Source organism: Fusarium verticillioides, chromosome 8, assembly GCF_000149555.1.
Source record: "Fusarium verticillioides 7600 chromosome 8, whole genome shotgun sequence".
NCBI classification, from domain to species: Eukaryota; Fungi; Ascomycota; class Sordariomycetes; order Hypocreales; family Nectriaceae; genus Fusarium; species Fusarium verticillioides.
Genome location: NC_031682.1, coordinates 2779746 through 2807673, shown reverse-complemented (window position 1 = coordinate 2807673; position 27928 = coordinate 2779746). Strand labels below are relative to the sequence as shown.

Below are 27928 nucleotides of genomic sequence, written 5' to 3'. Positions count from 1 at the left end.
GTCAGGAGGATTTGTAATTATACCACCAGCAGGTCTAGGGACAGTCATTTTCCGATTTACTTCCATATTCTGATATTGGATCGTCGACCTTAACAAGAGATTTGCCCCACGCTGCCAGCCAAGTTGAGTTACTAAGCTAGCATTGGGTGACAAAGCGATTCTTGTAATCAGTGAATTATCGGCGAGGCAGCCGTTGAAAGTATTTGTGTCAGTGTTCAACAAGAGCAACTATAGGGACAAAGACAGACAGTGTCATATTGTTCGTCAGTCACGGGCGTTTCCACGTTTCTGAACGCCTAACATGAGATTCCGCTCCTCCTTTTCCGCTTTCAGAACCTTTTCTCATCATCAATCCCTTTCCCAGCATTTTTTCGAGAACCTACCCACATAGCAACCTCTTTGACCATCTTGGTATCTACATAACCAATACTCCCAAAAACATAACAAACAATGCCCACTAGAGGACGCGGACTCTGGGTCTTCCAGGACCAGTACGACTTTCTCACTGCTTACCTATGCGACCCTGAGTTCTACCTTATTCTCGGCCTCACAGTCTGTGCATATATCGCGTGGGGCTCAGACGTCAGTCGTCGCCATGAACGCACCAACCAAGAACTCACCCAAAAGTTCAACAAGCTGAAGGCTTTCTTTTTAACTGTTCTCTCGGTCTTGAGTCTTATGTTTCTTCATGGAAGATCGTTTCCTGATAAGAAGGCCTTTATGAACTGTCAGGTTGATTATACAGATTGGTGCAGTGAGATGGCACCTGGTAAGGTCTGGTTAGGAATGGTGGCCTCTGGGGATGTCTACGCTATCAATGAGTTCAAGTGGCCGGATGCGACTCGAGCGATAGGAGAAGTACCGCAGCCTTCGATCAAATAGCGAAGGACGGATGCAAGGACTGACTGGAGCCACGCGATAAAAACTAGTTGGGAACTTAGCGCTGACGAACGTCAAGAGTTCACTAAGTCTATTAGGGAATATACTTCCAAGTCTTAAAGCCTATGACTATGTCTTAATACTCAAATTTTAGACCGGTGACCTTTGTCCGCAATAGACTCCCACTTTCGAGTTCGAGACGTAATATGGCTAGTACTTATCATCTGATCCTCATTTGGGACCGTCACACAAGCCTATTTGACTGTCCAATAGCACAACCGCGGGCCATCGTACATAATCTCCATGTCGCTCAACCATGTTACAAGAAATAATATGTAGGCATGGATGTGGCGTGTTTCTACCATGTAAAGCGATAAGGTTTTATGTATTAAATCGTAGTGAAACAAAGCCGTTCTCCAGCAACTTCCAAGGCTCATATCTGCTTCGATCAACTATCCTTACTAGTTCAGCTCCAACCACCCGCTCGATATCCCAACATCACACTGTCAGCTACATACCCACTAGTTCGCAACACACTGAGAGTAGTAGTCGTTTTGCTTGATGCACTTGGTACCAGAAGCACACTTGGTGGCACCAGCCCAGTTGTTACCGCCACATTGACCCCAAGCAGCAACCTCGGCACTAGCAGCGTTTTCGGTCGAAGTAACCTGAGTGACGGGAGCCTTGGCAGCAGTGGCCTTCTTGCTAGAGGCAAGCTTAGCGGTGATGGCCTTGGTGCTGGTGGTGCTGGGCTTGGGAGTAGTGGTCTTGGTTGTGGGTGCGGCAGTGTTAGTCGTAGGCTTTGATTCGGATGAAGCAGGTGCAGCATCAGTGCTCGATTTGCTGGAACTACAGTTGTTCTTCTGAGAGAGGTAGTATCACCAGTTGCGGTACATCCAGCCGTCGAAGTCAGTGATTTCCATAGAGGCACCAGCAAGCATGATGAACTTGGTGATGCCGGTAGGGGTCCAGTCTGTTGAAGTCAGTATTTCTCGAAGTTAAGTTAGAGTTGGTAGTGGATGGAAAGTACCATAGACTAGAATCTGTTAGCAGACGTCTTTTGATGTGAGGGAGAGATCACTTACAATCATCGAGAGCAAAGGTATGACCCTATATAGCGTGTCAGCCTTATCCATGAATCAAGGTCTTTGGAGACATACCATCTCATGCAAAAGAATGTGGATGTTGTCAGAGTCAAGGTTGTTCATGAAATACTCACGACCAACCTCCTGACCCCAGTTATGACCAAAACCACCCTCAAGACCATCCTTCAACCAGAGGGAGTGGTCATAGTGGCGGCCAGCACCAGCCTCACAGTTACTATAGTCACCATCGAGATGAGCATCACGAGCACAAGCGACAGGGCACATAGGAACACCGTCGGCATCGAGCTCAGTGTAGACCTCGTAGCCATCTGTGGAGCCCTGAAGCTGGCTCTTGTCCTTGACGGCATATGCAACAACATTGACCTTAACCTCGTCGTAAGGGAAGCCATTATAACCGTAGAGCCACTTGAACCACTTCTGGTACTGAGCGTTATACGCACTGGCGATCTTGGTTCGTTCGGCCACGGTGATGCTGGCGCTAGAGTCCCATCAGACGCAAATGTTAAGGTAACCCTTGTTAGCCATGATCTGGTGGAAGCCAGTGTTGACGTTGGCATCAACTCCGCCATCGTAGGTCTTCTCATAGTGCTCCCAGACCTCCTGGAGTGGAGCTTTCAAGTCTGCAGGCGGGTTCCAGCCCGACTGTCACTTGACGGGACGGTTACGAGAAATATCGGGAAAGCCACGCTTGCTCTGGGGCTCCGCGAGAAGAGTATTCCAGACAGAATCGTCGAGATCCGACTATGCGTTGACAGAGATGGCGAGGCCGGTGAAGATCGCGGAGATAGTGGAGACGCGCATATTGATAGCTCTTTGAATGAGTAAATGAGAGACTTGACAAAAGAATGAATAAGAATGTACAGAAAAGAAACAGAAACAGGACTCTGTCCCAAGCAGAGTGAATAAACGAATGTGAGTTGCGATGAAAACAAGCCATAAGCTTAAACTCCTAGGGCCATGCTTATTATACGTATACTTGTCGTCTGTGTCTCGGGCTTAAACACAAGCGCTAAGCACTTTGTACCATACCATGTCGGTGTCATATTTTAGACTTTTGGATTGAGGTAGTGGTAAAATAATAAAGGCCGGAAAATTATTCGCTGTCAGCTGATGTCCCAGTTTGTCGGAGATTTTACACAAATTAGACTCAAAATGGCATTTTTCTCTGTCTTACCCCAGTCATTTCTGGAACTTGTTAGACATAATCCGACGACTGACCCTAGAATGTATGAGATCGAAGCATGGATTGTCGGATAACGACTAAGTGGAGATGTCGTAACCCAACTACAGTTCAATAGTTACGCGCTTAAAGCGTTAGTGTAGTTAGCTTACGAGATTGTTTAAGATTTAGCAGTCATTTAGGAGGATCTTATTTCGCTATATCTACTTATAGTATACTGCCTGGACTGACTTTATAAAAGTGTTATTTTAAGTTAGTAGACCTAATAGCTAACACTCACATCACGCGCCTCCTTATGCTCTCTAATGATCCATAGTCCTAGGAACGCTAAAGAAACGTAGCCATCCAAGGAAATCCGTCATACTGAAGAATAAGGCTTACTCAGGCTTGCTCCGCGACGGCTTCAGAACTAACTGATGTACACTGCGCTAGGTTTTTAGATATCTACCTATTCCCAGACAGAAACATCGCACCTAGTTGTTAAACTTATAACAGTAAGGCTTCTTGCCAACAGTCTAATTTTTTAGCGGCAAGGAGCGACTATCTATATTGTTAGGAAGACCATTAGGTCTCCTGGCAGAAGCGGTAAGAAAATGGTAGGCTCCGATGCTGAAGAGGGCTTGCGGAAGAACGCAGAACGCCTATTACCAGCTGTAACAGTTTTCTCACTTAAGGGATACTGCTAGTTGTGCGAAAGACAGTATTCTCTCTTGTGTTCAGTGTCTCATTGATTCTAAAGCAGCCTTCGCATTCGACTCTGACCCTGGTGAGCTATCAAAAGGTGATACTTCCGAAATTTTTATACCCTCATATCCTGAATGTTCGTTGCTGGTAGCTGCCTTAAGTGTGCAAGCTTGGATCCACCACATCATCCTTGTGCTCTTTAGCCCTTGATCTTCCCCCTATCTCCCTTAATAATTAGTCACAAAGTCAAGCCAATTCAGTAAGAACTCTTGAACTATGGCCCTTGGTTAAAGATTACTATCTGCTGGCGCTTGGTCAATCCGATATATAGCCACTGGTCCAAGCATTAGAGAGATTGGCAGAGGCACCTAAAGCATGCGCCTATCAGCTAGTAGGAAAGACTCCCCAAGACCGGTGTCCCACTGAACAGTGTTGTCATCAGGCCAATTGTGCCCTTTCTACTACAGAGACATATTCACAACATTCAACGCAATAACTTGTAAGGTCATGCTAAACTCACATACAGCCCCATCGAGCTGGCGCAATAAGAATGGGTCAACCCCGATAATGGACAACGCGAAAAGCATACGAAACCTATTTGATTAATCTGCAGTGGCTAGTGGCAAAAATGAAATCGGCAAAAACATACAACAGCGGGGATTCGCTGGTCGTCACCGACCCAACTACTAATCCGCCGGTCAGTGGCTTGACTATGGGAGAGCAGACGGGATCCCGTATTTTCCACTACCTATGGTCGTATGTACCTGCTGAAGCCTGTTCGTGATCTATATCGAGCTGCAGACATCGCATGACAGGGCGTAATCGTTTCCCCCCCGACTTTGAACATCTACAAGCAGTCCCGCTTGTTCAGTACCATGCACGACACCGACCATGTCTGAAATAAGCTTACTATATTAAATGATAATCAGGTCCTTCCTGGATCAGGCTATCAGAGCTCCTTTATACGGGACCTCGTCCTGGGCGCGGCATCGGGTCGCTTCTCACGATAAGTGCAGGCGTTGATGCTTTTAGCAAGAACTGTTATAACAGGCATTCTGCCTCAATGGCCTGTCACACGAAAGGGTTGGCCGAACCTCGTAAGCAAATCCTGGTCAGCAAATCTGAGTGAACAAAATCAACATATCTCTCAATGAGCCGGATGTAGCTACACTGCAGCCCCTCGACTAAATAAGCTCAGCAATATAGCGATGAGATAAACAGATTTCCCTGCTTCGTTTAGATATTTACTAAGCGAGTCTCTCGTGTTTTAGCTCGCCTCAGATTGCCGGCTGGTCTTTCTTTTTATGCCTGAAAGTGCTTAGGATTAAACCACGAAATCTCCTAGGAGGTCAAGCTGTCGTTGATCAATCTTGCAGCCAGCATTGATGTATATGATTGGATGTATTTGCGTATTCACAAATGCACATAAGTGCTTTCGAAATGTCTCTTGACTAATGATAGTTGCAAGATAACTGGAGGGATTTCCTGCGATAACTTGTAATGGAAAGATCAGTGATGGCCCCCAACTTTGTCCTTGGCAACCTCCCTATTGACGTCATGACAACAAACAAAGGTAATGCACCGCATCTTGGGTAGCATGATCTTGAACCGAAGGCTCAGATTCATTTCCACTTTCTGTTCATGTTCTTATCTGTTCTATCCTCAGCAGCATTGACCCAGCGTCGCCTTCTAGCTCCACGCCTTCTTTTTTGCAAACGATCCTCCACCATGAAACTGACCGCTCTCCTGTTATCATTCTATCTATTTAGTCTGACGCTGGCGACCAAATGTTACTAGGTTCTCTCTGCCGGAATAAGCTCTCAGCCACAAGCCTCAACTGCAAATAACACTTCTGACCAAATGTTACTTTCCGAACGGCGACGAGGCACCGGACAGATACAAGCCATGTGGAACGCACCGCACAATCTTCAATACCTGTTGTGACCGAGAAAATCTTGACCTCGGTTGTTTGAAGAATGGCCTTTGTGCACAGTCTCCTGACACTGCAAAACGAGGTGCTTGCACAGACAAGGACTGGCCTGGCTGCCAGGAAGTCTGCCCTATGAGTGAGTTGATCTTTGTGAGTGAGCGCATGCCGTCTCGAGACTAACTAGCATCCAAGGACAAAATCACACAGTGGTATATATAAGGCAATGTAGCGATGGCCAATACTGTTGTCACGTGTAGAGCTCCTATAACTGCTGTAAAGGAGAAGACGATCGAGACCCTCTATTCTCACTTCTGGAACCCCCTTTTGCGCTCAAAGAATTTCCAGCTCTCAAGAAGACGCCAGTGGGAGCCATAGCTGCTGGTGCCATAGGGGGAGCTTTCGTTGTTGCAATTGCATTAGGTCTTGCATGGCGGGCTTCCCAGCGGAGGAGGAGAGCGACTGGGGTTATGAACCGTGTGATTGGTACTCCTGCTCGAGGTGAGAAGGACTCTAAAGGAAGCCGGATCATCCGACCTTTGCAAGCCGAAGTTGATGGTGGACCGCATAGTGTATTAGTGGAGTCAGATGCACGGCCTGTCCAGCCAAGGACTATGCATGAGCTGCCAGCCTAGATCTGTCACCTGAATATTCTCTGGGCTGTTTAATGTCATGCAATCCGGATTAGAAGATACGGATAGTCTGTTCTAAATATGCTAAAGACTACTATATTACAACTATCAGAGAGTAGAGGCAAACAGTATATGCTTGTGACTTGGCGGGGATAGGATGTTACCTGTAAGCATACTATGGCTTTGATACAGCGCACCATGTCTTTACTAGATCTGTTCATTTCATTCAAGCTATATTCGTTGTATTGATCATACGTCTCAAATAATAAACAAACTGGCCGCCGCAAGACCTCCGCCCACAAGTCCCCAGTCCAGTCTAACAACCTTCCCAACTTTGGTCACTTTATCCAATCCAACAACAGAATACTCCCCACTCGAAGCCTCATAAATCACATCGCTCTCATCGCTCCAATTTCGGAAGTTTGCTTTGAACATGGAGGTCTTGTTCGCGTGAAGATGTTCAGCGAACGGCTAAAGTGTGTTGTTAGTGTTAGAGCTGGGCGTAAACTTGTACTGATCTGCAGAGACTTTTACATCGGCGTCGACCTCGAAGCCAAAGCTTTCCAGGTCAGTGGGGTGATACAACCACTCTCAGTGGAGAGTAGGCCTGGTCTTATGCTCTGGCGATGTGCTCTGACTCCAGGTACTGTTTCATACGATCGCGTAGCTAATTACACACATGTCGGCTCTCCTCAAAATTGACTATGGCGTCAGATGCCCACAACGGCTCTCATACACTCAAGACTCAGCAGACAGTTAGTCCACTGGATGTGACTCGGCGTGATGAGCATGCTCGTTGGTAAGAAGCTCGATTTGCAGGTCAAGACTTGCGGACAAAGAGCTGATTTCCTCAGATGAGATTTTTAACGATGGTCATCCACGTCGCTTCAGTATTTCTGCAATTGCTCAATAACCGAGTCATGTTCCTCCTCCCCATGCCAGCTGACCAGACCAGGATGAGTTGAAAGACAGAATATAAAGTAACAGCAAACTGGATATAGTTAGAATATTTACTTTAGTTAGTATAGTAAAGGTTTTATTCTAGTTTATAAGGGAATCTTATATATTTACAAAAAGTATATCTAGAACTATGTTAATATAGTAGACAAATACTATAGCATTAATAGAGCTTATTTATTATTACTAAATATTATAACTAGACATCTATTAATAGCTTTATATAACCTCATTTATCTAAGGTATAGTTGTAATAATTGTCCTATTAATAGCTATCGGCCTTTATTATAAAGGAGTTTTACTTTATTTCATTTATATTAACTCTTTAGTAACACACTATATGCAAAGCTGCAATTATTACTTAACTCCGTTTATCAAACTTAACTAATTCCGTTTAATATAAACGCAGTATCCTCAAAATGAATTCTTTAAAGCGAAGAGTCCAGTCTAACTCGCACTTTGAGGAATTCCCAAAACAGGGTCAGCAAAACATCATAGAGTTTAGACAGCTGCAGCTACAGTTCTGCGCCGATCTGGAAGCCAGCGTTGTCAATTGTTCGCATGGTTTTAGTCTTGGGTTCTCTGGCCTTTCGCCACTAACGAACCTGTAGCTATATAACAGGAAACTGGTCAAGGGACGAAGAGGGCCAGAGAAGATGACAGCAATGGGGAGCGTCCACGGCGTTTCAAGATTATTAGAAAGTCCAAATATACGGCGGTTGCCAACAAAGTGGACCCTGAGCCTTGATTGCGGCGATGGTGACAATAATAAAGAAAGTAAACAAGGGGTGCAAGTACATTTGCGACTAAAAGAAAAATAAAGGAAAGGACTAATATTATTAAATTTAATAATTCTTAAAATAGCTGAACCAAGTTAATGTGTGTAGTTGATTTATTAAATTAAAATAATCGATTTTCTTACTATATAAACTCGTATTCTCCTTTGTCTTCTTTAAATGAAAAGGATAAGTATAATTGTCCTGCTTTTATATTAATGTTTAGTCGCTCCTGAGGATTTACTTTGATGTTATAACCAGCACAATCATATATAGAGAAATTCAATCACTCACTTGCCCAAAAGGCACCTTTCACGGAATGGAGCCACGGTGAAGCTGCCAAGACTCGTGAAGTGTTAGAAATGTAAAGACGTCTGCAAGAGCAATAGAAATATGAGAGAGAAGGTAGGGAGAAGTTTCTTCTTGTGTCAGTTTAGAGGAGGAGGGGACAGATAACAAGAAGGATGTGTTGACAGTGGAAGTGGCCTCGTGCTGGCTTTTCAAGCATCAAGTCTTTGCCAGATGGGTTATCTACTCTGTAAACTTATAGATAAGAACATTAATTAGCACACAGAAGTTAGAAAATGTATGCTACTGTAGGATTGAGAAGGTGAACAAAGCCAGCTTGATGAGGTTTGCTCGATAAATTTTCGTGAAGATCGTGTTATGATGAACTGCACGATGAATTGCCCACATACTTACTCATTCACCTGTGGCCATACTTACCATTACCGGTGTATTGGGAAATCCGGCAGCTTTATATTAAAGTCCATCTAATTCAGGACAATAACACGCCTGGTCCAATATTATTTATGTGCAGCAAGTCGTGGATGGCCTGCCTTTGTTTTCGTCAAGCCTCTGGCCTTCATTGAGCCATTGATGTTATAACGAGAAGCCGGCATAGAAAGATATTATGCTACTGACAAAGCCTTTGGCGAAATACGACTGTCAGACAAGCACTTTTGATTATGATGTGACTGTCCGTAAAACGAGCTGCCAAACTAGGTTAGCCCAATGCTAATTATATCAACAGTCTGACACGAATCTGATAAGCTTACGGGTATACGGCATCGCTTATACGGGAATTGTAGATCCCCCATTGCTGATCTGATCCTTTATTTCTCAGCACTAAAGCTTAAGAAATACCCAGCTCTCAAAACTCCTTCACTTACTGCATATGTTTGATCCCTTCGTTACTTAGGTCCCTCTACGCAACCCGCCTCTTTGCCAGTATGTCTGCCACACCAGACGAAGCCTTCTCCGTGTACGGTCTCTGGTCGAAACGTCTGATGATAGTATCTGTGTCGCTATTCGCGCTCCTCGGTACCATGTCTACCAGCATGTATTATCCTGCGCTACCCACTGTGGCTCGTGATCTTGGCGTATCCATCACGGATGTCAATCTGTCAGTAACAACATTCATGGTAAAGTTATCTCCGTCGTTGGCTCTTACTTGCCACAAATGCTTATGTAAAGCCAGATCCTCCAAGGCATCGCCCCCACCTTCGTCGGCAGCTTTTCAGACTCAAGTGGCCGCCGTCTCGCTTACATCGCATGTTTCTCAGTTTTCCTTGTCGCCAACATTACACTGGCACTGCAGAACACCTATGGTGGGCTTCTTGCGCTACGGTGTGTTCAGAGTGCAGGCGCCGGTGGATTGATTCCTCTCGCCAGTGGTGTTATTGCCGATATTGTCGAGCCAGCTGAGCGAGGATCATACATGGCCTGGGCTACCGTTGCTCCTGTTCTTGGTCCTGCTCTGGCACCTGTGCTAGGCGGTGTCTTTACTCGCTATCTTGGATGGCATTCTATCTTTTGGTTCCTAGCTATCGCATGCATCGTGCTGGGTGTCTTGTTTCTCTTCTTCTTTCCCGAGACGAACCGTAAGCTTGTTGGCAACGGATCGCGCGCGCCACCACGACTCAGTCAGCCATTTTACTTGTTCTTCACTCAGAGGAACAAGCAGCAGCAGGGAGAGGCAACGGAACGGAGGCCCATGTCTTTTCCTAATCCTTTCGCTATCTTGAAGGTGGTCTTGGATAAGGAAGGTGTAGTGGTGCTTGCTGGAAATGGCGTGATCAACATACTGATAGCCGGTGTCAACACAGGCCTTCCGCCGCTTATGATGACCCTCTACGATCTTTCAGAAGTACAGACATCTCTCTGCTTCTTGGCTTTTGGTATTGGTAGCGCTGTCTGTACCGTCATCACGGGCCGACTCATGGACAAGGCCTACCGAAGAACAGCTGCTAAGCATAATATCCCGCTCAAGCTCGCCCGTCGGGACCCAAATATGCCAGTAGAGCACGCCCGCCTGCAAGTAACATGGCCGCACATCGCCGCCGCTATCGCTGGTCTCCTTGGGTACGGATGGACGTTGAACAAACCAACCCATCTCGCCGGGCCCATGATCTTCCTCTTTATCATCGGCTACACGACCACGGCCGTCGCGCAAGCTCTGAATGCTCTCATGGTTGATCTCTTTCCGCAAGACGCGGCCACTGCAAGTGCGGCCAATAACTTAATACGCTGCGGTTTGGGCGCTGCCATAACTGCTGCTATCCAACCTTTGACCGATGCGGTTCAGCCTGGTTGGACATACACCATCTTTGCGGGCTTCCTTCTGATAATTGTTCCCTTTTTCATTGCGTTGACTCAATTTGGGCCAGACTGGCGAGCGGTTCGCATGCAGCGAGGCATCACTGACCAGGGAGAGGAGAGCAATATTGTGCAAGTTATAGAGAATGGAGAAGCGAAGGCTGCTTGAGGACTTCCAATATAGCTCAGTATATTCTCCGCACCATATTGGAGGTAAGTTGGGAAGGAGGGTCGAACAACGTAACCCAACTGAAACATAATACTTGTTCTAGGGAGGGAAACATCTTGATCTTGCTCATCTACTATGCTATATTTACCTTACGCGGCGTGTCACCGTCGTCTCACTCGTTGCTAGTTCCATTGGCAGAGGTTGACAACAAAAGGACGTAACATCACAGTCTGTCATGCTCGAAGGTAAGAAACCAGGCATGGCAGGATATCGTATGCATTACCCATGAAGAAGCTTACGTTCTTAAAAGGCTATGATGGCTCACCTCTGTGAATGTCAATAATGTTCTTCATTACAGAAGAAGAACGCGACAGGAAGGCCCTCGCCAACTAGTTGTCCCTCCTACGATTAAGCCTCTCAACAACAAGTGATCCGAACTTTCAAGTGGTTATACTCTGTTACCTGTTGGGTCTTCTGCGGGCCAATAAACCTGGCCCGTAGTTCACCCAAACCTTAGTGCTCTGGTCTCCAGAGTCTGGAGGGATTCTGCTCTGGCTACTCTCCAGCTGTTATTTCACTTGTTGAGCCCGCTAAGCCTCGGTTTCCTATCCCCGCGATCAGGATGCCATGCACATTTCTATTGGTTGTGCCAGCCTAGGCTAACCATGATGGTTAGGGGAGAAAAGAACACCCAGGACCTGAACCCTAAAGGATTAAAATACTTAGATAAATTTAGCCCAAGTTTAGGGAACTCTCTACTAAGTTTCTTAAATCACTGTACCTTAGGGTTCAGTGTTTCTTGATCCCTGAGGCTTACATATATACGGATTTCTCACATCGCTGGCTACGGCTCATCCCATCTTCATCATATCGAGGATCATATATCGCTATGAGCAATCCAGAGATCCTGGAAGTCCCAGCCAACTCGAGACCCACGAGCTCCGTTCTTGGCCAGCCCGAATACCGCAACCAGCAGTCTCTGAACCTACCACTCGAACGTTGCCGCAGAACCCTGAGGTCGACCATGAGTTAGTCGCTGAAAGTGATCACGAAGATATCACGATTGGCTCCCGCAGACGAATACATTGCAATATAGCGGCCCCTTGGTGCAGCATTCGGATTTGAAACTCTCCTATAAGGTAAATCTTTCTTCCTTGACAAAATTACCCCAATTTACCATGTGTAAGGTTTCCCTTGTCTTTGGTGTGTTTCGAGAGACTACTACTCGAGAATCCCAGCTTTGGCCAACAGTCCGTACATTGGTGTCGTCAGAACCACAGCCTCTGGCCTCGGTTATGTAGGTACCCCGTTCATGATGTCTGTTATCCAGAAATACCAACAGTGGCAACGGCAGATGATCTGGGTTGGCTGTACGTCAATCACTTCTATTGTCATCCTTTGACTAACGCGTCGTTGAACAGGGCCGATTTGTATCAGCGGACTTGTTGCTGGCTCTTTTGCCAACACGCTCGAGACTCTTATCCTCACGCAAGTTGTCGCTTATGGTGTTGGGTTCCTTATCCTTTCCTACCCTATGCTCGTAATGGTAAATGAGTATTGGATCACTCGTCGCGAAATGGCATACGAATTACTTTGTGGCGCATCTGGAGTTTCTGGTACTGTCATGCCGTTCGTAGTCTATGCTCTCCTCTCCAAGTATGACTATCAGACTACGCCTTCCGCCGTTGCTGTTGGCTTAGCTGTTCTTACAGGACCTCTGATCCCGTTCCTTTACGGTCGATTGCCTCCCTCCGCGCACGTCAATACGCCGAAGACAAATTGGTCCTTCTTTAAGAGCCCTCTCTTCTGGCTATACTCTATATCCAGGTTGTTTCAGGGCTTTGGATACTTCTTCCCTTCATTTTACCTCTCATCCTTCGCGACTTCTCTCGATCTGATTGAAAGGTCTGGGCCCGTGCTTCTCGCCGTCACGAGCGCATCGCAGGTCACAGGGCAGTTTGCCTTCGGATATCTCTCGGACCGGAAAATACCACTCAATGTACTTGCTAGTACCTCTACGCTGGTGGCTGCCGTGACGACTGTTACTATGTGGAGGCTAGCGGAATCTTTCCCCGTCCCAATCGGTTATGCCACCCTGTATGGTTTTCTTGGTGCCGGTTTCACTGCTATTTGGGCAAGGATGAGCACGACTATTACGGACGACTATTATAGACGACGCTACAGCCGGGCCGATCGTCTTTGGCCAGCTCAAGTTCGGCAAGGGTGTTGGGAACGTACTCACTGGCCTCATCAGCGATCCCCTAGTTCACAACAACAGTGCCCTGCACCATTTATCTGCTGCCGAGTCTCTGATTCCGTGATCGCATTATTAGATCATTATCTTTACTGGGTGCTGTATGTTTGCGAGTACGTCTACTATATTCCTGCGATATGTAAAGCGTCTTTTAGGAAGAAGTTATCGATGGAAAATGTGGGTTGTTCTTAAAGGCGGCCGCTCTTGCATCCGCTTTGAAGTTGACTAAGCCATATAACCACCTTACAGATTGCTGAAGCGGCCGTTCTCGCATGCCATTTAGGAAGGTCACGTTGTATAAATGGACCAGAAGTGTAAAATAAAAATTTTCAAATACGGGGGATCTTAAACATGGGATATAGAGTGCCAATGCGCGGGGCGTAGCTTTCGTACTTATATATCAAGCTTGCTATGAATTGTATATTAAATAAAACAAATAAGAAAGAGAAGCCAAGCTAGCTTAAATTAATTAATTTCATTAAAAGTAGCTACCTTAATGACTTGTGTTTTGCTGCTTTTTTGTCTATACAGTCTTCAGTCAGTTGAAATTCTCCGGTCACATTATGCAGGTCGGCCGCCCATGTCCATGAGCCAATCACAAAAGCCTATGGCTGCTCAGCTAAATGAAAAATGTGGTGTACAAGTCAACCCGTCGAATAAAACTGATAATAGGCTAAATATCATGCAGTTTAAAGTGACATCGGCCCGGCCCGAATGCTTGAGTTTAGAGGTTAGTCTCGCCAATGAGACCTAGCAGACTCGAAGAATGGATATGCTTGCCACTAGCTATCCCGGTACGCTTTTGTGTCCTATTTAGGACTGGAACCTTTGTTAAACTTTTATTTTTACCTGCCTGATTGAAAACTTTAGAGGGAAACGCAGTGGATTTTGGGTATAAGTAGCCAAGGATCCTCCCTCTTATAACGGATATGTAACAGCTCTCATCTTCTATCAAGTTTATTCCCATTCCGTCGTTCATATCCCACTGTCATGCGGGCTTCAACTCTATCCACCGCCCTCTTGGCTCTAATGCCTCTCGGTGTCCTCTCCGCAGCCGTGGCCAAGGAGGCCTCACCTCGGGAGGTGATCATCGAAGAGGTCCAGGAAGGTGGTGTTCTTTTCCGAGCCTACGCTCCGGACAATGTAACCGACGCCCCTGAGCAGGCACCCAAACTTGAGAAGCGAGGTTGCAACACTGGCGCAAACTTCCCCTCCAACGACGCGATCAAACTGAAGAACAACCTACAAAATAGCAACCCTGACCAACTGTCCTACCTCCCTGCTCGAACTATCCTTGAATGGTCTCTCGGCGACGCCAAGATCTGTGTCTTCAACCAATATTTCTTCGACAATACTCACATCAAGCGATGGGAAGCAGGATGGGTCACTGGTTATATTAAGGACTCTTGCTGTGGTGGCAACTCTCAGTGGTAAGTCTATGTTCATTAACTCTACCGATCAAGAACCATTTCTCTAACCTATTGGCTGCGTTTCTAGCTATGGTGGTACTGGCACCTGCCATGGTGATAGTGGGCTGTCACTTGCAGCTACCTTGCTCCATTCGGCCCGTGACTGCCCTAGCTAGATATTCCTGGAATAACCTCTTTTGAGTTAGAATATCAAAATAGAAGAGCTTGTTGTATGGGTTATTTGTACCATCGCAATTACTAGCCTGTTTTCAAATCTCGCTTTACTACTTCAAAAGATTATATCCAGATACGCTGCTGTGTAATTATGCTCTCTAGTTCTGATCTTATTGAACAATTGTGAGCTTGTCCATGGTGAACGTGACTGAAGTGGGAACAGTAGGCAACGCCTTGTTCGGTATAGTTTGGCCGAGAACGAGGCAGACATGGAATCACAGATTGAAGTATAACTGCACAACCAATTGAACAGCACGTGCATTCAAATCTAAGTACTGGTCGAAGGACGAATGAGGTTTTGCTTGGAAAATTGCGTAGATCTGCCATTGGCCTTATGTTCACATGCACTCCATTCTTCGTCTCCGTTCTGTTCATTTGTTCACACGTTGAACGCCCGTTCAAAACGCCCTCAATGCTGTGGTCAGAGCGTTAAGCATAAAATGAAACCCCTGGAAGTCTAAGTATAAGAACCGTCTCGATCGCCTTGCAGTCATCTTCTCACCTCCCAATTCAGTACATCAAGTACCCTTTTAACCCATTATTCACCGACTTCCCTCACCAAACAAAGATCACAAATATCCCAGACAATCGACATCATACCAAAGAAATGGTGTCTTCTAACCTTAAGCGTTGTCCCGAGAGTCGCAGTAGCGTTAGGCGAGTTGATGACGAGCTCAATGAAATCTTTCAGCTCGATGGTGTTTGGGAAACCGCTTGGGAGGAACCCATTGGGGATATGAAAGAAATGGTACTTGTTGACGCCAAGCAGTACGCCGCCTTTCTGAAATGGCAGGCTGGGAATCATGAAGGTGAGTCTACTAACCCCTCACTTAAGCATAAAGGTAAGTCCACCGATGTCTCCGAGAAGAAGGAGAATACCGACCCAACCCAGCTTGAGAAGCAAGAAAGCAACATTCAGTCATCCCAACATGACGCTGAGAATCATACTCGCGATTCACCGAGTGATGACGAAGCCAGGGCATTGTGCGAAGAGTTTGAGAGAAAGATGGACCGCATGAGCACCCTGCATGAGTTTCAACACATTCTTAAGCACCTAGAAATGCCACAGCTCATGGATAATGATGTGAGGCTCTTCAAGCTGGTCAAGCTCTTCGAGAAGGTCAAGAATATGGATGACGAGGAGAGACAGAAAAGCTCACACAGCGGCAGAAACTAAGAGGGTACAAGCTGTGCGTAGGGGAGCTCCAGACAATGCGAGGCGCATCTCCTGGCTTTGCCTCCCTTGGGGCTCAAGAAGATGAACTTCAGAGATGTAGAAGACACAGCTGTGCCGAATAGTGCTAAGAGCACCAATCGGCTGGTCTCATATTGGAGACTTTGACTTGATTGAGGCTACCAAGCTACTCAGTATGACAATAGATTGTTCTCATCACAAAATGGAAAAAAGGAGCCTCAAATGGGTCACAAAGCTGAAGAGTAAAGAGTCCAGACTTGAGGAAGGATTGGCTTGGGGTTTATTACCAGGAGTTTTATATTTCAACCTATTTGTTATCAAGGGGACTAAATTGACATTGTAAAAACTGAGATCTTAATGATGTCGTGAAACTTTGCTTGAGTCATTGAATCTACTTTGTTAGCGTTTCGAAAGTGTCTGAACGACAACAACCAGGACGAAAATTCGGTAGCTACCACTTTGGAGCAGAAGTAACCAACAGTCAGCTATATAGTTGGCGTTATATAGTGTCTCTTTTACCGATAGTCTGCATCTTTTTCTCGGAGCCAATTTACAGAAAACTGTCTATTTAGAAGGGCTTTCGAGAAATTCCGATGCTGAAGCCATCCTGTTATCAGTTTATCTTCTTCTTGTCAGCGGATAATCTACGCTAGACAAGCAACCTCTGGAAAGTGCAACTGAACATTCTTTTCATGATCAGGGGTGTCAATTGCGATCAAAATAAGCAAATCGCCCTGGTTGACTTCATCGAACTCTCTTTGTTACCTACCTCACCATGTCGTTATGAAGTGTTCCACCGGTCACGCTACGACCAGAGCCCTTTTGCCTTGCTGCAGGTACGCCAACACCACTTAAGTCTTCAGCGATGATGCTCCTGGATCATGCACACTTTGCGTGAATCTTCCTGATGCGCCGATTCCTTCTGCGGAGGCAGTACCTTTGTCCTCCGACGTGTCGCAGACCATATTGCTCTCAGTGTCTCCCTCGAGAAACAGCTCAGTCAACAAATTCACCCCTTTAGGTCAGGTGTGCGGTTTGATTCAGGGATTCCACAGATGCAAGTCAATTTGTAGAGCGAGGGAAAGTTGACAATCTCACCTGGAATGCAAGAGCTCTGCCCTTTCACTCAACTTCACACTTGATTTCACTTCTTGCTAGTTTCCTCTACTCGTTTCCCCCTCCCGCTTCGACCTAAGCATACAGCAATTTTAAGAGGGAGACGGGAGAATGCACAAAGTATAGCTGCACGATTAGGCATGAAATGAGCAGTGTTTCAGAAAGTGGTAAGAAGTAAGAACCTGCATCATATTCAGAGACGACCCCTATGAACGAGGTTTTGAATGTCTGTGATGAAGACCACGAATGCTTAGATTGTCTGACCCAGATTGCCTCGATGTTATTAGGTTACTGAAGAAGATATCACGGCTCTTGCTCTGCAATATGACTGCCATCGATGTATCATTCTGAGACAAATGGTGCATATAGGGAGACCACAGGAACGAAGCAAGCGCACTGTATCAAAGATATGGGAGTAAATGCCGATAGGATTGTCTTTGCGCCATTCTCCGCATCCCTTCCCCTATTCGATCCAACATATCAGGGAGAAACAAGCCGAAGATAGCTGAAAGGTCAGGACGCGCAACAGTGAATCTATTTCAAGTTCGCAGATTGCATTGAGAGTGTTATTTGAAGTTGATAGCCCCCACAGCTGATGGCTCGCATCACGCGCCTCATACACGTGTCGGACAACGCATCGCTTCGAACTCGCGTTGCTAACGTCTCAGTTTTCAGAATTTACATTACGGGTGACCCTTGCATACGCGACTTTTACCATCGTGTTGGCATCCCGAATCATGAAAACAGGGAAGTCGCGCTGTCAGTGACGGAATGGTTGGTGATCGAAAAGTCTTGAGTGTTTGAGGCCCGACAGCTGAAAGCCCTATCACTACATTTGGAGATGTGCATGATGGCGGTCGAGAGGGGCAGTGAGACACGGAAACTTCGTCATCTGAGGAAGGAGCAAGATGTGAACACAGAAGATCAGATAATGGTAAGCCCTGTCATGCTATTCTGTAGAAATCTTCTTGTGTTCTTTCAAATAGTGGCTGGCGACAACTGAGAAGTCGAATGATCTTCGGCCGACGAGGTGACAGGTCATAGAAACTCTACAAGCTAGGGATGAAAGTTGAGATCCAGACAGTGTCTCATCGTGCCGTGTCTCGGGGCGCGACGGGCGTAGCTCCGATTTTAAGCAGAGCAAGATGAAACTGTACTTTACACCGTCTCTGCTCGTCATGGATGCTGGAAAGATGTCTCTTGGGTTGCGTCCCTCCTTCCGATAGACCCTACCAGAAACTTCCGACGGGATTTGGGAGATTTGTCTGCCGCATGAGACACTCTTGCATCACACTGGGACATTCACATGATGTCACTAAATTTTCAGCTGAAACAAAATATGCCACCATAGGGACGAAACCGCGATGGAGGTAAACGCCAAGACCTACAGCCAAGGTCATTTCGAGGGTTATATAAGGCTTGAACCGCCCATCTTCTCTGACTCTATAGATTATCTTTCATCAAACACCGAATTCACTTCAACCAAGTTCAACCCGTACAAACAGAAACCATGAGCGCACAGGTACAACAAGCATTACATCCAACCCTATACTCATAGATACTAACCTCTGATATTAGGCACAGTCTGGGACACCAAGCACGGCAGCATCGGTGAAGTCGAAGCCGGCAAAGGTGTCATCACCAGATACGCTGATGGCCGACCGACCCGCTTCACCTTCAAGACAAAGTTTGATCGCCCCCCAAGGCTCCAGATCACACCACTCTTCATTGATCCAAAGTCAGCATCCAAGCAATTCTGGATTTATCACCTCGCTCCTTCCGGAGACCAGGCTGTTGACGAGAGTGGCTTTTACCTGAAATGTTACGGTGAGACTGGGTTGAGCATTCAATCTGAGTACTTTGCCACTGCTATCTACACGGTTGGGGACGATTGAGTGGTAATGGGACTAAGGGACGCTGTGGTTAGTGATGAGGTTTGGGAGAGGGGGCAGGAGGGAGTTTGAATCATATCTTTGGTACTTATGAATTCAAGTTGTATTCAGAGGATAAAGAGAGTATGATGAGCAAATGATAACCACCGCCTTTATGACTCCGTTGACGCATCATCGGCTCCATGCTCGAGCCCTCAGAAGACAAGGAAAGTAGAGATGCACTGTAATACCAAGCATTAAAATTAAACATAATCAAGCAGAGAAAATACGCAGTACCAACACAGAAAGTCTACTATAAGCAATATTTGGAACGTGTGAGGCTATGGTAAGTATGGAATTGCATTGAAGAAAGTATCCAACCATCAAAATTTATCTGGGCGTTGGAGAATCAATCGATCTTGATATTGCAGAAAGAATCCGCGATCTCGTCGACAGGTCCGCTCTCAGTTCCCTCCCTAGAATCAGTCTGCTTCTCCTCAGGCTCCTCGACCGATTCGTGTCGTTCTAGCTTAGGTAAAAACTTCTGCAGATGTTCAGGAGCCGCGGGTAAATTGAACTCGAGCCAGTGATAATGTCTCGCCAGTATCTCCTGGCGTAGCAAGGGATCCTGCATGGGGGACAAGTACCTTGACACATTCATATTAGGCTCCAGGAGATTATCGTGCTCCATCCAATCTTCCACATTCATCTTGGCGAGACGGAATGCTTTGGCCACATCGGGCGAAGAAAGAATGTCCTCGAGGACGGCGATAGCAACGCCGATTCCCCAGATTTTCTGATCAACGGACCAGTCATTGGAAGACCCTAGTCCATAGTCAAAGTCTTGAAGCTTGGCAAGTGCTTCCTGGAGACCTCGAACTTTATCCTGCTCACTAAAGGAGTCCCGGGCAACATCCCAGAAGATTGGATAACACACCCGGAATCCATGTAGGACGTGAATGTAAGACATGCCGTCGAGAGATTCCAGAGCAGCAGAGGTCAGCTTTACCTTGGGTGAAGGAACTTGGGTGCTCATGATGAATTGTCGTTGATTGAAGTGATGAGGTACTGCGTCTTAATGGTTAGTATGGTGGTTTAGGGGTTTGAGGTCTTGGATGACGCATGATGGAAGTGTTAATGGGAGGTGGACATATCCCATTATATAATAAACCCTTCGCCAAGAAATACTGAAGGATACATCCGGTGTTCAAAATTGCTAAATGAGATTGCAAGAACACACCTACTATTTAGCAGCAAATGAAGTCGCAATGTACGGTCCAACATGCTTTTACCAGTTGTGTTCGAATTTAGTCTTTGTCCCAATAGCTAAACATTGTATGTAAAGGCTTCAGGTTGTCGGCGAACAGTAAAGAGCCCTATTTCTGTGTGTTTGAAAGAACGCCATTATGTTGTTTCTGTTCCCTTGTTTCATTGAGTGTCCCTGTGAATGGATTCATGGTTAGCTACCTGCGCTAAATCTAGGGTCCCCGCCCTGCAGAATTTTAACTAACCTAACTCAGTCCCGTTGAGTGTATGATTGTGCCATGATCCTGTGCTCTTCATGTCGGTCCCCTTGCAATACCATACTTGTGCAGAGGAGTCTTACGCTGACGGGAGCCTTTGTCCTGAGGCGGATTGTGCACCAGGATGGTACTACTTTCGCTAATCATAGAGTACGAACAACACTTTCTATCAGCCACCGCTAAGTGGGATGGTTGCGGCCGAGAAGAGGAGATTGAAGTTGCGCGCGTGTCTTCTTGTCCTGCTAAACAACTCGACGTCCTTCCGAACATGTTCGTGCCTCTCAAGGATAATGAGAACGATGTCAATGGGCCCCTAGACGAAAACAGCAATGATGGCGAAGGCAATAAAGATGAATACAATTACATTGTTATCATGGCTTTATAACTCTGCTACATGATCTTTGTGTGGACATAGTCCAGAAATCACAGAAGTAATGACCCTTAGTATGTGAGAGTATAAAGGTTGCCAAAGGCGGCAAAGATGGAGCTATTACTCGTATTCTAACTGAATGGCAAATGACTCAGTGAAATAATAATCGTGTAACTCCTCAACCGTCTTGTTTTAACAGCGTCCTGGTGCCGCCTCTCTCGAGTGACAGATCTCTCAGTGGGTTCATCACGCATCGACTTCGTGATTGGTTAGCTTGCGACTTTTTCTTCATTGTAGCGGAGATAACAAAGCCCAGTTCTGGAGTGTATTAGAAAGTGATGACATAGTCCTCTATAACATACTTTGTACTAACACATCTTGGTGCTGTGCTTTATGTAATCCGTGCCGATTAGCCGTTGCGCAAAACCTAATCCTCTTGCCTATGACATAGTGCTCGTCATAATTACCGTATGCACGTCATTGCTGACAGTCCCTAGCTGAAAAGTCCCCAATATTAGTAGTGAGGGCTGTATATAATACTTTGCACAGCGTCTTCTGATTCACTTGCTCTTCACCAACATAAGACCAAGCGATTAACCGTACGCCGTTCCAGCAATATAAGAACTCAGCGACAGTCATAATGCCCGAAACAAAAGACAAAGGAGTAAGAATTCTCAGTAGTATACTCAAAAGTCAGCATTCGCCTGATTAATTTACTACAGGAAAAGAAGAATCAATCGGCGCCCCCGCCTCAACCTAAAGATGCGCATGAACATGAAGAGGTTTGTCATTCTACTACACGAGGTTGTTTTCCCAACGCATAGGTAACAGTCTGTACAGCATCACCACGGCAAAGACTTTGCAAAAAGGGCAGGCCACGCAATTACCTTCGGCGCAGGTGCCACGATTGGATCAGATGCCGTAAATGGGATTATTAAGAACCTATAATAGCAACGACTTAGCTCTGTCATTTGATAGCCCGGGCGTTACGATAACCTGACTGTGTCCAAGCGCCATGAACTTGCCTAATCAGCTTAAGAGTCAGGCCACTGCAATACAAGAAAGTTAATCCATATTCTACGGGTGACTACGGTGACAGGGGTATCTCATCTACGCTCCTCAAGATCCGACTTGCTTCCGTCATAGCCCTCTTCTTTTTCGTCCTCCTCCCGTCTCCAAATCCTTCCCCCAAACTTATCGCTGCTCGTCTCGGTCTTGCAACACCAACCCCCGAGATGCCGGTCATCTCAACATCAGCCGCCCACTGCGCAACCTCTTCCTCCTCCTCCTTTATCTCTTGATCCAGTGTCCTCTCAACGTGCGACCCAAATGCGAATATTCGCCCGAACGAGGTAGGGAACACTTTGTGCAGGAACAATCGAACTGTTGGCAAGCATGGCGCTGCGATACTGACGGAGCTTTCTATTCCGGCCCATACCATTAGGTCCATGTAGTCCCATGTGATGTTGTTGGAGTGGCCGTAGAGAACGTTGTAGCGCATTTTGAGACAGCTCGCGACAAGAACGACGACTCCGAGGCTGAACATCAAGACGATGCCGAGCTTTCGACGAAAAGTTGATTTCGCTATCGATGTTAACTTATATCTTCTAAAATTGCGGCTGGACATACTTTTCCATATGAGCGGAATCGGAAGCACCAGCACCACGACATCAAAAACGATATTGGTGATGTTAATTGACCACTGCAACTTGTTCAAGTCCATGCACCAAAAGTCGGCATCTTCCCCACTAAATCGGTCCCAGTTCCATCGTATCGGCGTGCATTGGAAGATATTCAGTGACATGAAAACGCCTGTGCTTAGACTGATGATAAGAATGCAAGCCCAACACAGGTGGCAAAATAGCGTATAGACATGACACAGACGGATATAGAACAGGATTATTGTGACTTTTGTCATTCCGAGAAGGAGAGTGTAGACAGGACAGTCGATCCAGAACAGCTTTTCAAGTTAGCTTCAAACGATCGAGACGAGCAGGCTGTGCGCAATACCTTGAGTGCATGGGATAGGTCATCGGCATTGACCCACCAAATATCTTGCCCAAATGCCGACATCAACGCTGCATTGCATCAGCCAGTTCCTCGGCGCATCGGAGTGGTTAAATTAGACCTTACCATGGTGTCCAATGCCAAAGTACACGATGTAAATAACAAGAGAAGTAAGCGACAGCCAATCTTCAGGCGAAATCTTCCTGACAATGAACAGCTTTGTATAAACTCGAATGACTGCACAAAGAATGCAAAGGATATGTATCGAAAGGTACGGCCAGGCGTCATTCCGTCGATCGCGTCGTGCTCGCTCGCATGTTTGGTCGAGATATCGCAACGAAGCTGTGACAATGGGTCAACCTATGATAGCCAGAATCTTATTGAAACCATTACGTACCAAAGACTTGTGGAATCTCGCAATGGCTCTTCAGGCAGGGTATCAAGTCATTTTGAAAGGTAGCGGAGGCACAAAAGCAACTCGGCTCACTGCAATCAGGGCTAACCGAAGTGCGAAAGCATATTTGCTACCAAAGTCAGCAAGAATTACTACAAGTCCGACTGTTCACAAACCGCGCAATCTGGAAGACTCGTGTCGATATTTAGCCCGTTCACGCCCGTAAAGGTGAGCAAACTAAGCAGCGCAGTTAGAACGCCTGGCCTCATCGCAAGAGGCGCATCTCAAAACCGACATGGAGTTGAAAGAGAACAGGGAAGTTCAGAGGACCAGGGCCTAGGAACAGGGACACAAAAAAGGAGAGACGGGCGATGCAGATCATTTTAGTGAGACAATCGTCGTGCATGTGACGGAACTAATGCTTCGGCAGTGGATTTTCCCAGTTGTCGATCCGGTAAAGTGCCATAGCTAGCAGGTATCCAAATGTCTGAGCGCATCCGCAACAGAATGGCTATTGGAGCTGCGAGTCCAAAAGGGTTCAACTACGATTGTTAGCTCAGGAACAGTCTCCCGCCGATGGTTCGAATTCCCAGTTGCGATTGGTCGAGAAAGTTGCACTGCCGATGAAACTGAGTCCGGGCGTTGCTTGAGTTTGCACTTGGATCGCTAGATCTACGCTAATGGGATTTGCTCGAGTCATGACGATGATACTTCACGTGGGAAATGCTCCGAAGCACAAATCGTGTGCGTCATCGCGGAGAAATATTATTCAATTGAGAAGTAGATCGAATCTGCATTCTGAGAAAACAATGGCCATTGCATCCTCAAGCTATCGTTTCAGATCTTAGCCCGATCGGTCCTAACTACCTACTGCAAAAGGTTCTGCTCTGCTGTCTCCATTTCCTCCTCGGCTTTACCTATCGCTGCATTGACCGATTTTATCCTATCGCATGCATATTTGAAATCACTAGCAATCTGTACAAGACGTCGAGATTGGCCGTTGCGAGCCCGCTCCTCTTTACGAAGGTCGAATGCTTTATCGAAGTCGCTCAATGCCTCTGTCTTGTCGAGCTCCTTTTGTAGCACAGCGGCCTTTAGCTCGAGACACTTGGACCTCCTTCTCTCAGCAGAAAGGGCCATCTTATCAAGTAACCCTTCCAAAAGCTGGGACAAGTGTTGATCTTTGTTTCCCATGCTGTTAGCAACCTCCAGTTCCTTCACCTTCTCACGCAGAAATTTGAGTTCTTCTACAATTTCTCGGACTGTCCCGCGAAGTCGTTGTAGGTCGTTTCTCCTTCTCGACTCGCTGTTGTAATATCCTGCTCTTTCTCCAGAGTGCTTCATGTAGAGTTCTATTTCGCTAATCACAAACTATTTGACTGTTTTCTTGAGTTCCAAAATCTGCTTTCGCAACTCAGATACAGTGCTGCCTTAACCAGTGTCTTCCAGCTCTTCAGGGCTCTTAAGAGGAGGGCGTTCGACAATCGGCAAATTGTTCCCGTCTCGATCCTTATAGGGAATTGCTTCCTCCCAGTATGGTCACCAAGCTAAGACATCGTAGTCCGCTCCTTGAAGCTCACTGAAGGCACCGATTGCACTCCTATCATGGTTCGGTCTACCGGATCGCGGACTTTCAGCGACGACATCGCCGTGAAGGAGCGACTCATATTTCCATGGGCCAATTACAACGAATTCATAGCCACTCTTAGGGCATCCAGGTGCCTCACTGCACGGCAAGCTCACAACTCAGCCGGACTTGGGGACTTCAGGTATTATTTGCACGACAAGCGAATCACCCTCATAGGCGTACCCATCAATTATGCATTTGGTAATGCATTGACTAGAGAGGGGTTTGCGCGAGGTTCCGTTCAGGATCACTTTTCGTAGATGTTATATGTGCTAAGACTGTACTTTCATGTGGTGTTGAATTTGACGGTTTGCCTTGCTGTAGACAGAATAATGGATTGGCTATTCGTAGATGCTGATTCTCTTTATATAGTCGGTTCCTGAACAACCATCACTTTACCCTGCAAAGGACTAGAAGCTAAAGCAAAGGGCAATTCAAGAACTAGCCTGGTATTCAACCCGCGAATTGGATACTCATGCGTGAACAAGCTAATCTGGCTTTCTTGAACACTAATGCTGAATCAAATAACCAATCTGTGCTGAACTGAGTGCGAAATTGTCTGTACCCAGGAGAGGTCATCCCAATTTAGCTCTGTCCAATAAGCGGTGGCTGGTCATTAGGGTGCTAAATTTAAATGGTCTTATAATGTAGTAATTCCGCCGACAATTGTCCATATTCTTTTGTCACCTAAAATAGGAGTCCACAGTTTTCCAGCCACGGAGAACACGGCATCTCAATTACTCCGCATCGTACGAGCAAACACTAAATGCTATTTACACCTCACAGCACGACCATGACTGCATTCCATCACAGCATCCCACACTTTTTTAACTTATCTAATGAGATCTTGCTTACTATATTGGGACTCTGCAGAAGCACAGAGCGAAAGCATCAGAATGATACTATCTCTAGCCTGAGATTAACCTGTAAGAGGTTTTGCCTGCTCTGCAGCGATTATGCTGTTCGTCGCTGCGTCACATTGGATTTCAGCCGTCCAGAGAGTGTTGAGCTATTTCGCCAAATGCTTGGAAATCCTCGAATCGCAGAAGGAGTTCGCGAAGTTAATGTTCAGTTGCATTTCTACCATCCATGGATTGCGGCCAGTCTTCATAATTTCACCAGAGCCATTTTATCCGAATGGGGTCAACGAACTCAAACTTTAGATGCAATTGGCATAAGTCGAGGCGGCCAAATTACATTTGAGAGTCTGATGCAACGATTCGTCCACGAGTTACGCATTCATAATGATGCTTTTATAGAGCTACCTACATCACGCAACACGGGAAACCAAACAAGGTATCACAACGGTATCCTTCAAGTTGCTTATCGAAAATACAAAGAGAGATATGATGCACAGGTGCTTTCCCACGGCGACGGCGCATTCGCATTAGGAATAGCCGAGATCTTGACGAGATTGCCAAACATTCGACACGTCATGCTCCGTGATGGCATTCTCACAAACAACTATGACCTCGGCCGCAAGTTCGATCCAGTCGACGAGCAAGACACCTTGGCCCAAGCCGATGTCCTAATGAAGGTCCTTTCTCGACCAATGTTATGGGAGGAAGCACGCTGGATACAGCCAACCGAATTTATCTGGCCTGTGGTTCCGACGAAATTACTCGTGGATATTCCTCTAGCACTGGGCGCTGCAGATTCACTGCTGATCGACCAACTCTCTATTCATGTATCAGCTGCGCCGGATTACATGACTCTGCAACTTAGCAGAGAGGAAAGAGACAAGTTATCAGATGCCATCAAACGGCTTGATCCAATACAGTTCAGCTTCCAGCCGCGGTGCCGCAGCGGTTGTGGCCCATGGGTTAAAAGTGAAGAGGATAACGACACGGTCAGGACAGTAAGTGAGATGGACGTCATAAACGAGTACTTGGGTGCAATCTTCAACGCTGGATGCATCGCACATGCTGATATTAATCTCGGCGAGTTTTGGTACAGCCTGGGGGTCGAGTCCATGCTCGCTGCTCCGACCTCAGTTGGCATCGGATTTATGTGGTCACCGAGCTCTAACTTGCGCTCCATTCATCTCACCGAGATCTCGGTCACTATTACAGAATTTGGAGCATTAGCTGCGGCTCTCGACATTGAGTCAGAGATTTCGCTCTTTATGGTTCACATCAGAGTTGGCTTGTGGCGAGATGCTCTCCAGACATTGAGAGAAGGGCTACGTGATCCGCGGTCGGTTTCTATCAGACATCCGATGGGCGGTGAAATTCGGAATCTCTCACATGACCAAATCGAGTCAACCTTTAACTCTCAATACACGGAGGAGGGCACAAAGGCTGAGTGTTATGCAATGGGAAGAACGTTGGATAATCCACTCAATGTTACTATATAGTTACCAGACAGCTTTTTAGAATGACCTTGGCCTAGATATATGAGGAAATTGGCAGACGCGTCAAAGGACCGAAGCTATATCTAAGTTGATGGTTCATGATATACTCTATGCCCCTCCAGCTACACGTTGGCCAACACCTACAGTCGCTTCTCCCTTCAAGCGATAAAACATATCGATGTCTTCTTCGTAGAGCTGTAAAGCAGCTCGACGCGAAATAGTCCCTTTCTCAGTCCGTCGAAGAGGGCGCTTGGGAACCGCGATGATAATATAATCTCTTCTCAAGTAGCCCCTCAGCAACTGATTTTGATCTGCTTGATCAACAATATCCCCAAGACTTTCCCTCAGCCCTTGAATGGTTTTTGTATCTCTTGGCGTGTCGTCTTTCAGCTCTACCATCAGACACGCAAACTTCTGCCCGTTCCCAATCTATAGAGCCTGTAAGCCATACAAGATCATGCTGCACAAATCCAAGGTCACTTACCATGACACATCCTTTGACACTGGGATGAGCACAGATCATGTTCTCCGTCTCAATGGGAGACAGCTTCTGCGCATCTTCCAAACAGATGATGTCGTTACTTCTACCCATGTAAAGCCAGAGATTAGGCTTTCTCAGGTGTTTGATGATTAAGTCTTTGAAGTTGAATTCATCAACATCAGGAAA

The 27928-nt window shown here is 46.3% G+C and overlaps 11 protein-coding genes and 1 non-coding gene across 12 annotated transcripts in view; 7 read left to right on the top strand and 5 right to left on the bottom strand.

Moving 5' to 3' along the window:
- Window positions 1–450: 450 nt before the first annotated feature.
- FVEG_13569 (hypothetical protein) lies at window positions 451–882 on the top strand (the record flags this gene model as incomplete). Its single annotated transcript, XM_018902928.1, has 1 exon — window positions 451–882. The coding sequence occupies one exon, from the start codon at window positions 451–453 to the stop codon at window positions 880–882; it is 432 nt and encodes a 143-aa protein (XP_018761778.1).
- A 518-nt stretch (window positions 883–1400) lies between these two features.
- On the bottom strand, window positions 1401–2554 carry FVEG_13568 (hypothetical protein; the record flags this gene model as incomplete). Its single annotated transcript, XM_018902927.1, has 5 exons — window positions 1401–1728; window positions 1762–1852; window positions 1965–1989; window positions 2040–2463; window positions 2535–2554. The coding sequence occupies 5 exons, from the start codon at window positions 2552–2554 to the stop codon at window positions 1401–1403; spliced, it is 888 nt and encodes a 295-aa protein (XP_018761777.1).
- A 1937-nt stretch (window positions 2555–4491) lies between these two features.
- On the bottom strand, window positions 4492–4607 carry FVEG_17555. Its single transcript, XR_001989331.1, has one exon. It is a non-coding gene; the product is annotated as a 5S ribosomal RNA (ribosomal RNA).
- Window positions 4608–9373: 4766 nt separating this feature from the next.
- Window positions 9374–10908, top strand: FVEG_13567 (hypothetical protein; the record flags this gene model as incomplete). The annotated part of the gene is made up of 2 exons (XM_018902926.1): window positions 9374–9565; window positions 9622–10908. 2 exons carry the CDS (start codon window positions 9374–9376, stop codon window positions 10906–10908), a joined length of 1479 nt encoding a protein of 492 aa, XP_018761776.1.
- Window positions 10909–12223: 1315 nt separating this feature from the next.
- FVEG_13566 (hypothetical protein) lies at window positions 12224–13229 on the top strand (the record flags this gene model as incomplete). Its single annotated transcript, XM_018902925.1, has 3 exons — window positions 12224–12278; window positions 12330–13019; window positions 13081–13229. 3 exons carry the CDS (start codon window positions 12224–12226, stop codon window positions 13227–13229), a joined length of 894 nt encoding a protein of 297 aa, XP_018761775.1.
- A 923-nt stretch (window positions 13230–14152) lies between these two features.
- FVEG_13565 (hypothetical protein) lies at window positions 14153–14747 on the top strand (the record flags this gene model as incomplete). The annotated part of the gene is made up of 2 exons (XM_018902924.1): window positions 14153–14592; window positions 14660–14747. The coding sequence occupies 2 exons, from the start codon at window positions 14153–14155 to the stop codon at window positions 14745–14747; spliced, it is 528 nt and encodes a 175-aa protein (XP_018761774.1).
- A 665-nt stretch (window positions 14748–15412) lies between these two features.
- On the top strand, window positions 15413–15982 carry FVEG_13564 (hypothetical protein; the record flags this gene model as incomplete). The annotated part of the gene is made up of 1 exon (XM_018902923.1): window positions 15413–15982. One exon carries the CDS (start codon window positions 15413–15415, stop codon window positions 15980–15982), a length of 570 nt encoding a protein of 189 aa, XP_018761773.1.
- Window positions 15983–18480: 2498 nt separating this feature from the next.
- Window positions 18481–19011, top strand: FVEG_13563 (hypothetical protein; the record flags this gene model as incomplete). Its single annotated transcript, XM_018902922.1, has 2 exons — window positions 18481–18523; window positions 18695–19011. 2 exons carry the CDS (start codon window positions 18481–18483, stop codon window positions 19009–19011), a joined length of 360 nt encoding a protein of 119 aa, XP_018761772.1.
- Window positions 19012–19396: 385 nt separating this feature from the next.
- On the bottom strand, window positions 19397–20023 carry FVEG_13562 (hypothetical protein; the record flags this gene model as incomplete). The annotated part of the gene is made up of 1 exon (XM_018902921.1): window positions 19397–20023. The coding sequence occupies one exon, from the start codon at window positions 20021–20023 to the stop codon at window positions 19397–19399; it is 627 nt and encodes a 208-aa protein (XP_018761771.1).
- A 1915-nt stretch (window positions 20024–21938) lies between these two features.
- On the bottom strand, window positions 21939–24625 carry FVEG_13561 (hypothetical protein; the record flags this gene model as incomplete). The annotated part of the gene is made up of 7 exons (XM_018902920.1): window positions 21939–22464; window positions 22510–22840; window positions 22891–22958; window positions 23014–23229; window positions 23285–23411; window positions 23458–23518; window positions 24153–24625. The coding sequence occupies 7 exons, from the start codon at window positions 24623–24625 to the stop codon at window positions 21968–21970; spliced, it is 1773 nt and encodes a 590-aa protein (XP_018761770.1). The 3' UTR covers window positions 21939–21967.
- Window positions 24626–25703: 1078 nt separating this feature from the next.
- On the top strand, window positions 25704–27378 carry FVEG_17554 (hypothetical protein). Its single transcript, XM_018906798.1, has one exon. The coding sequence runs from the start codon at window positions 25930–25932 to the stop codon at window positions 27262–27264; it is 1335 nt and encodes a 444-aa protein (XP_018761769.1). The 5' UTR covers window positions 25704–25929; the 3' UTR covers window positions 27265–27378.
- Window positions 27370–27928, bottom strand: part of FVEG_13560 (hypothetical protein) — a gene marked incomplete at both ends in the record, with an annotated part of 2014 nt that continues 1455 nt past the window's right edge. The window contains 2 exons of the mRNA XM_018902919.1: window positions 27370–27690; window positions 27746–27897. Coding sequence (XP_018761768.1) covers window positions 27370–27690; window positions 27746–27897 — 473 coding nt within the window. The remainder of the gene's footprint in view (window positions 27691–27745; window positions 27898–27928) is intronic.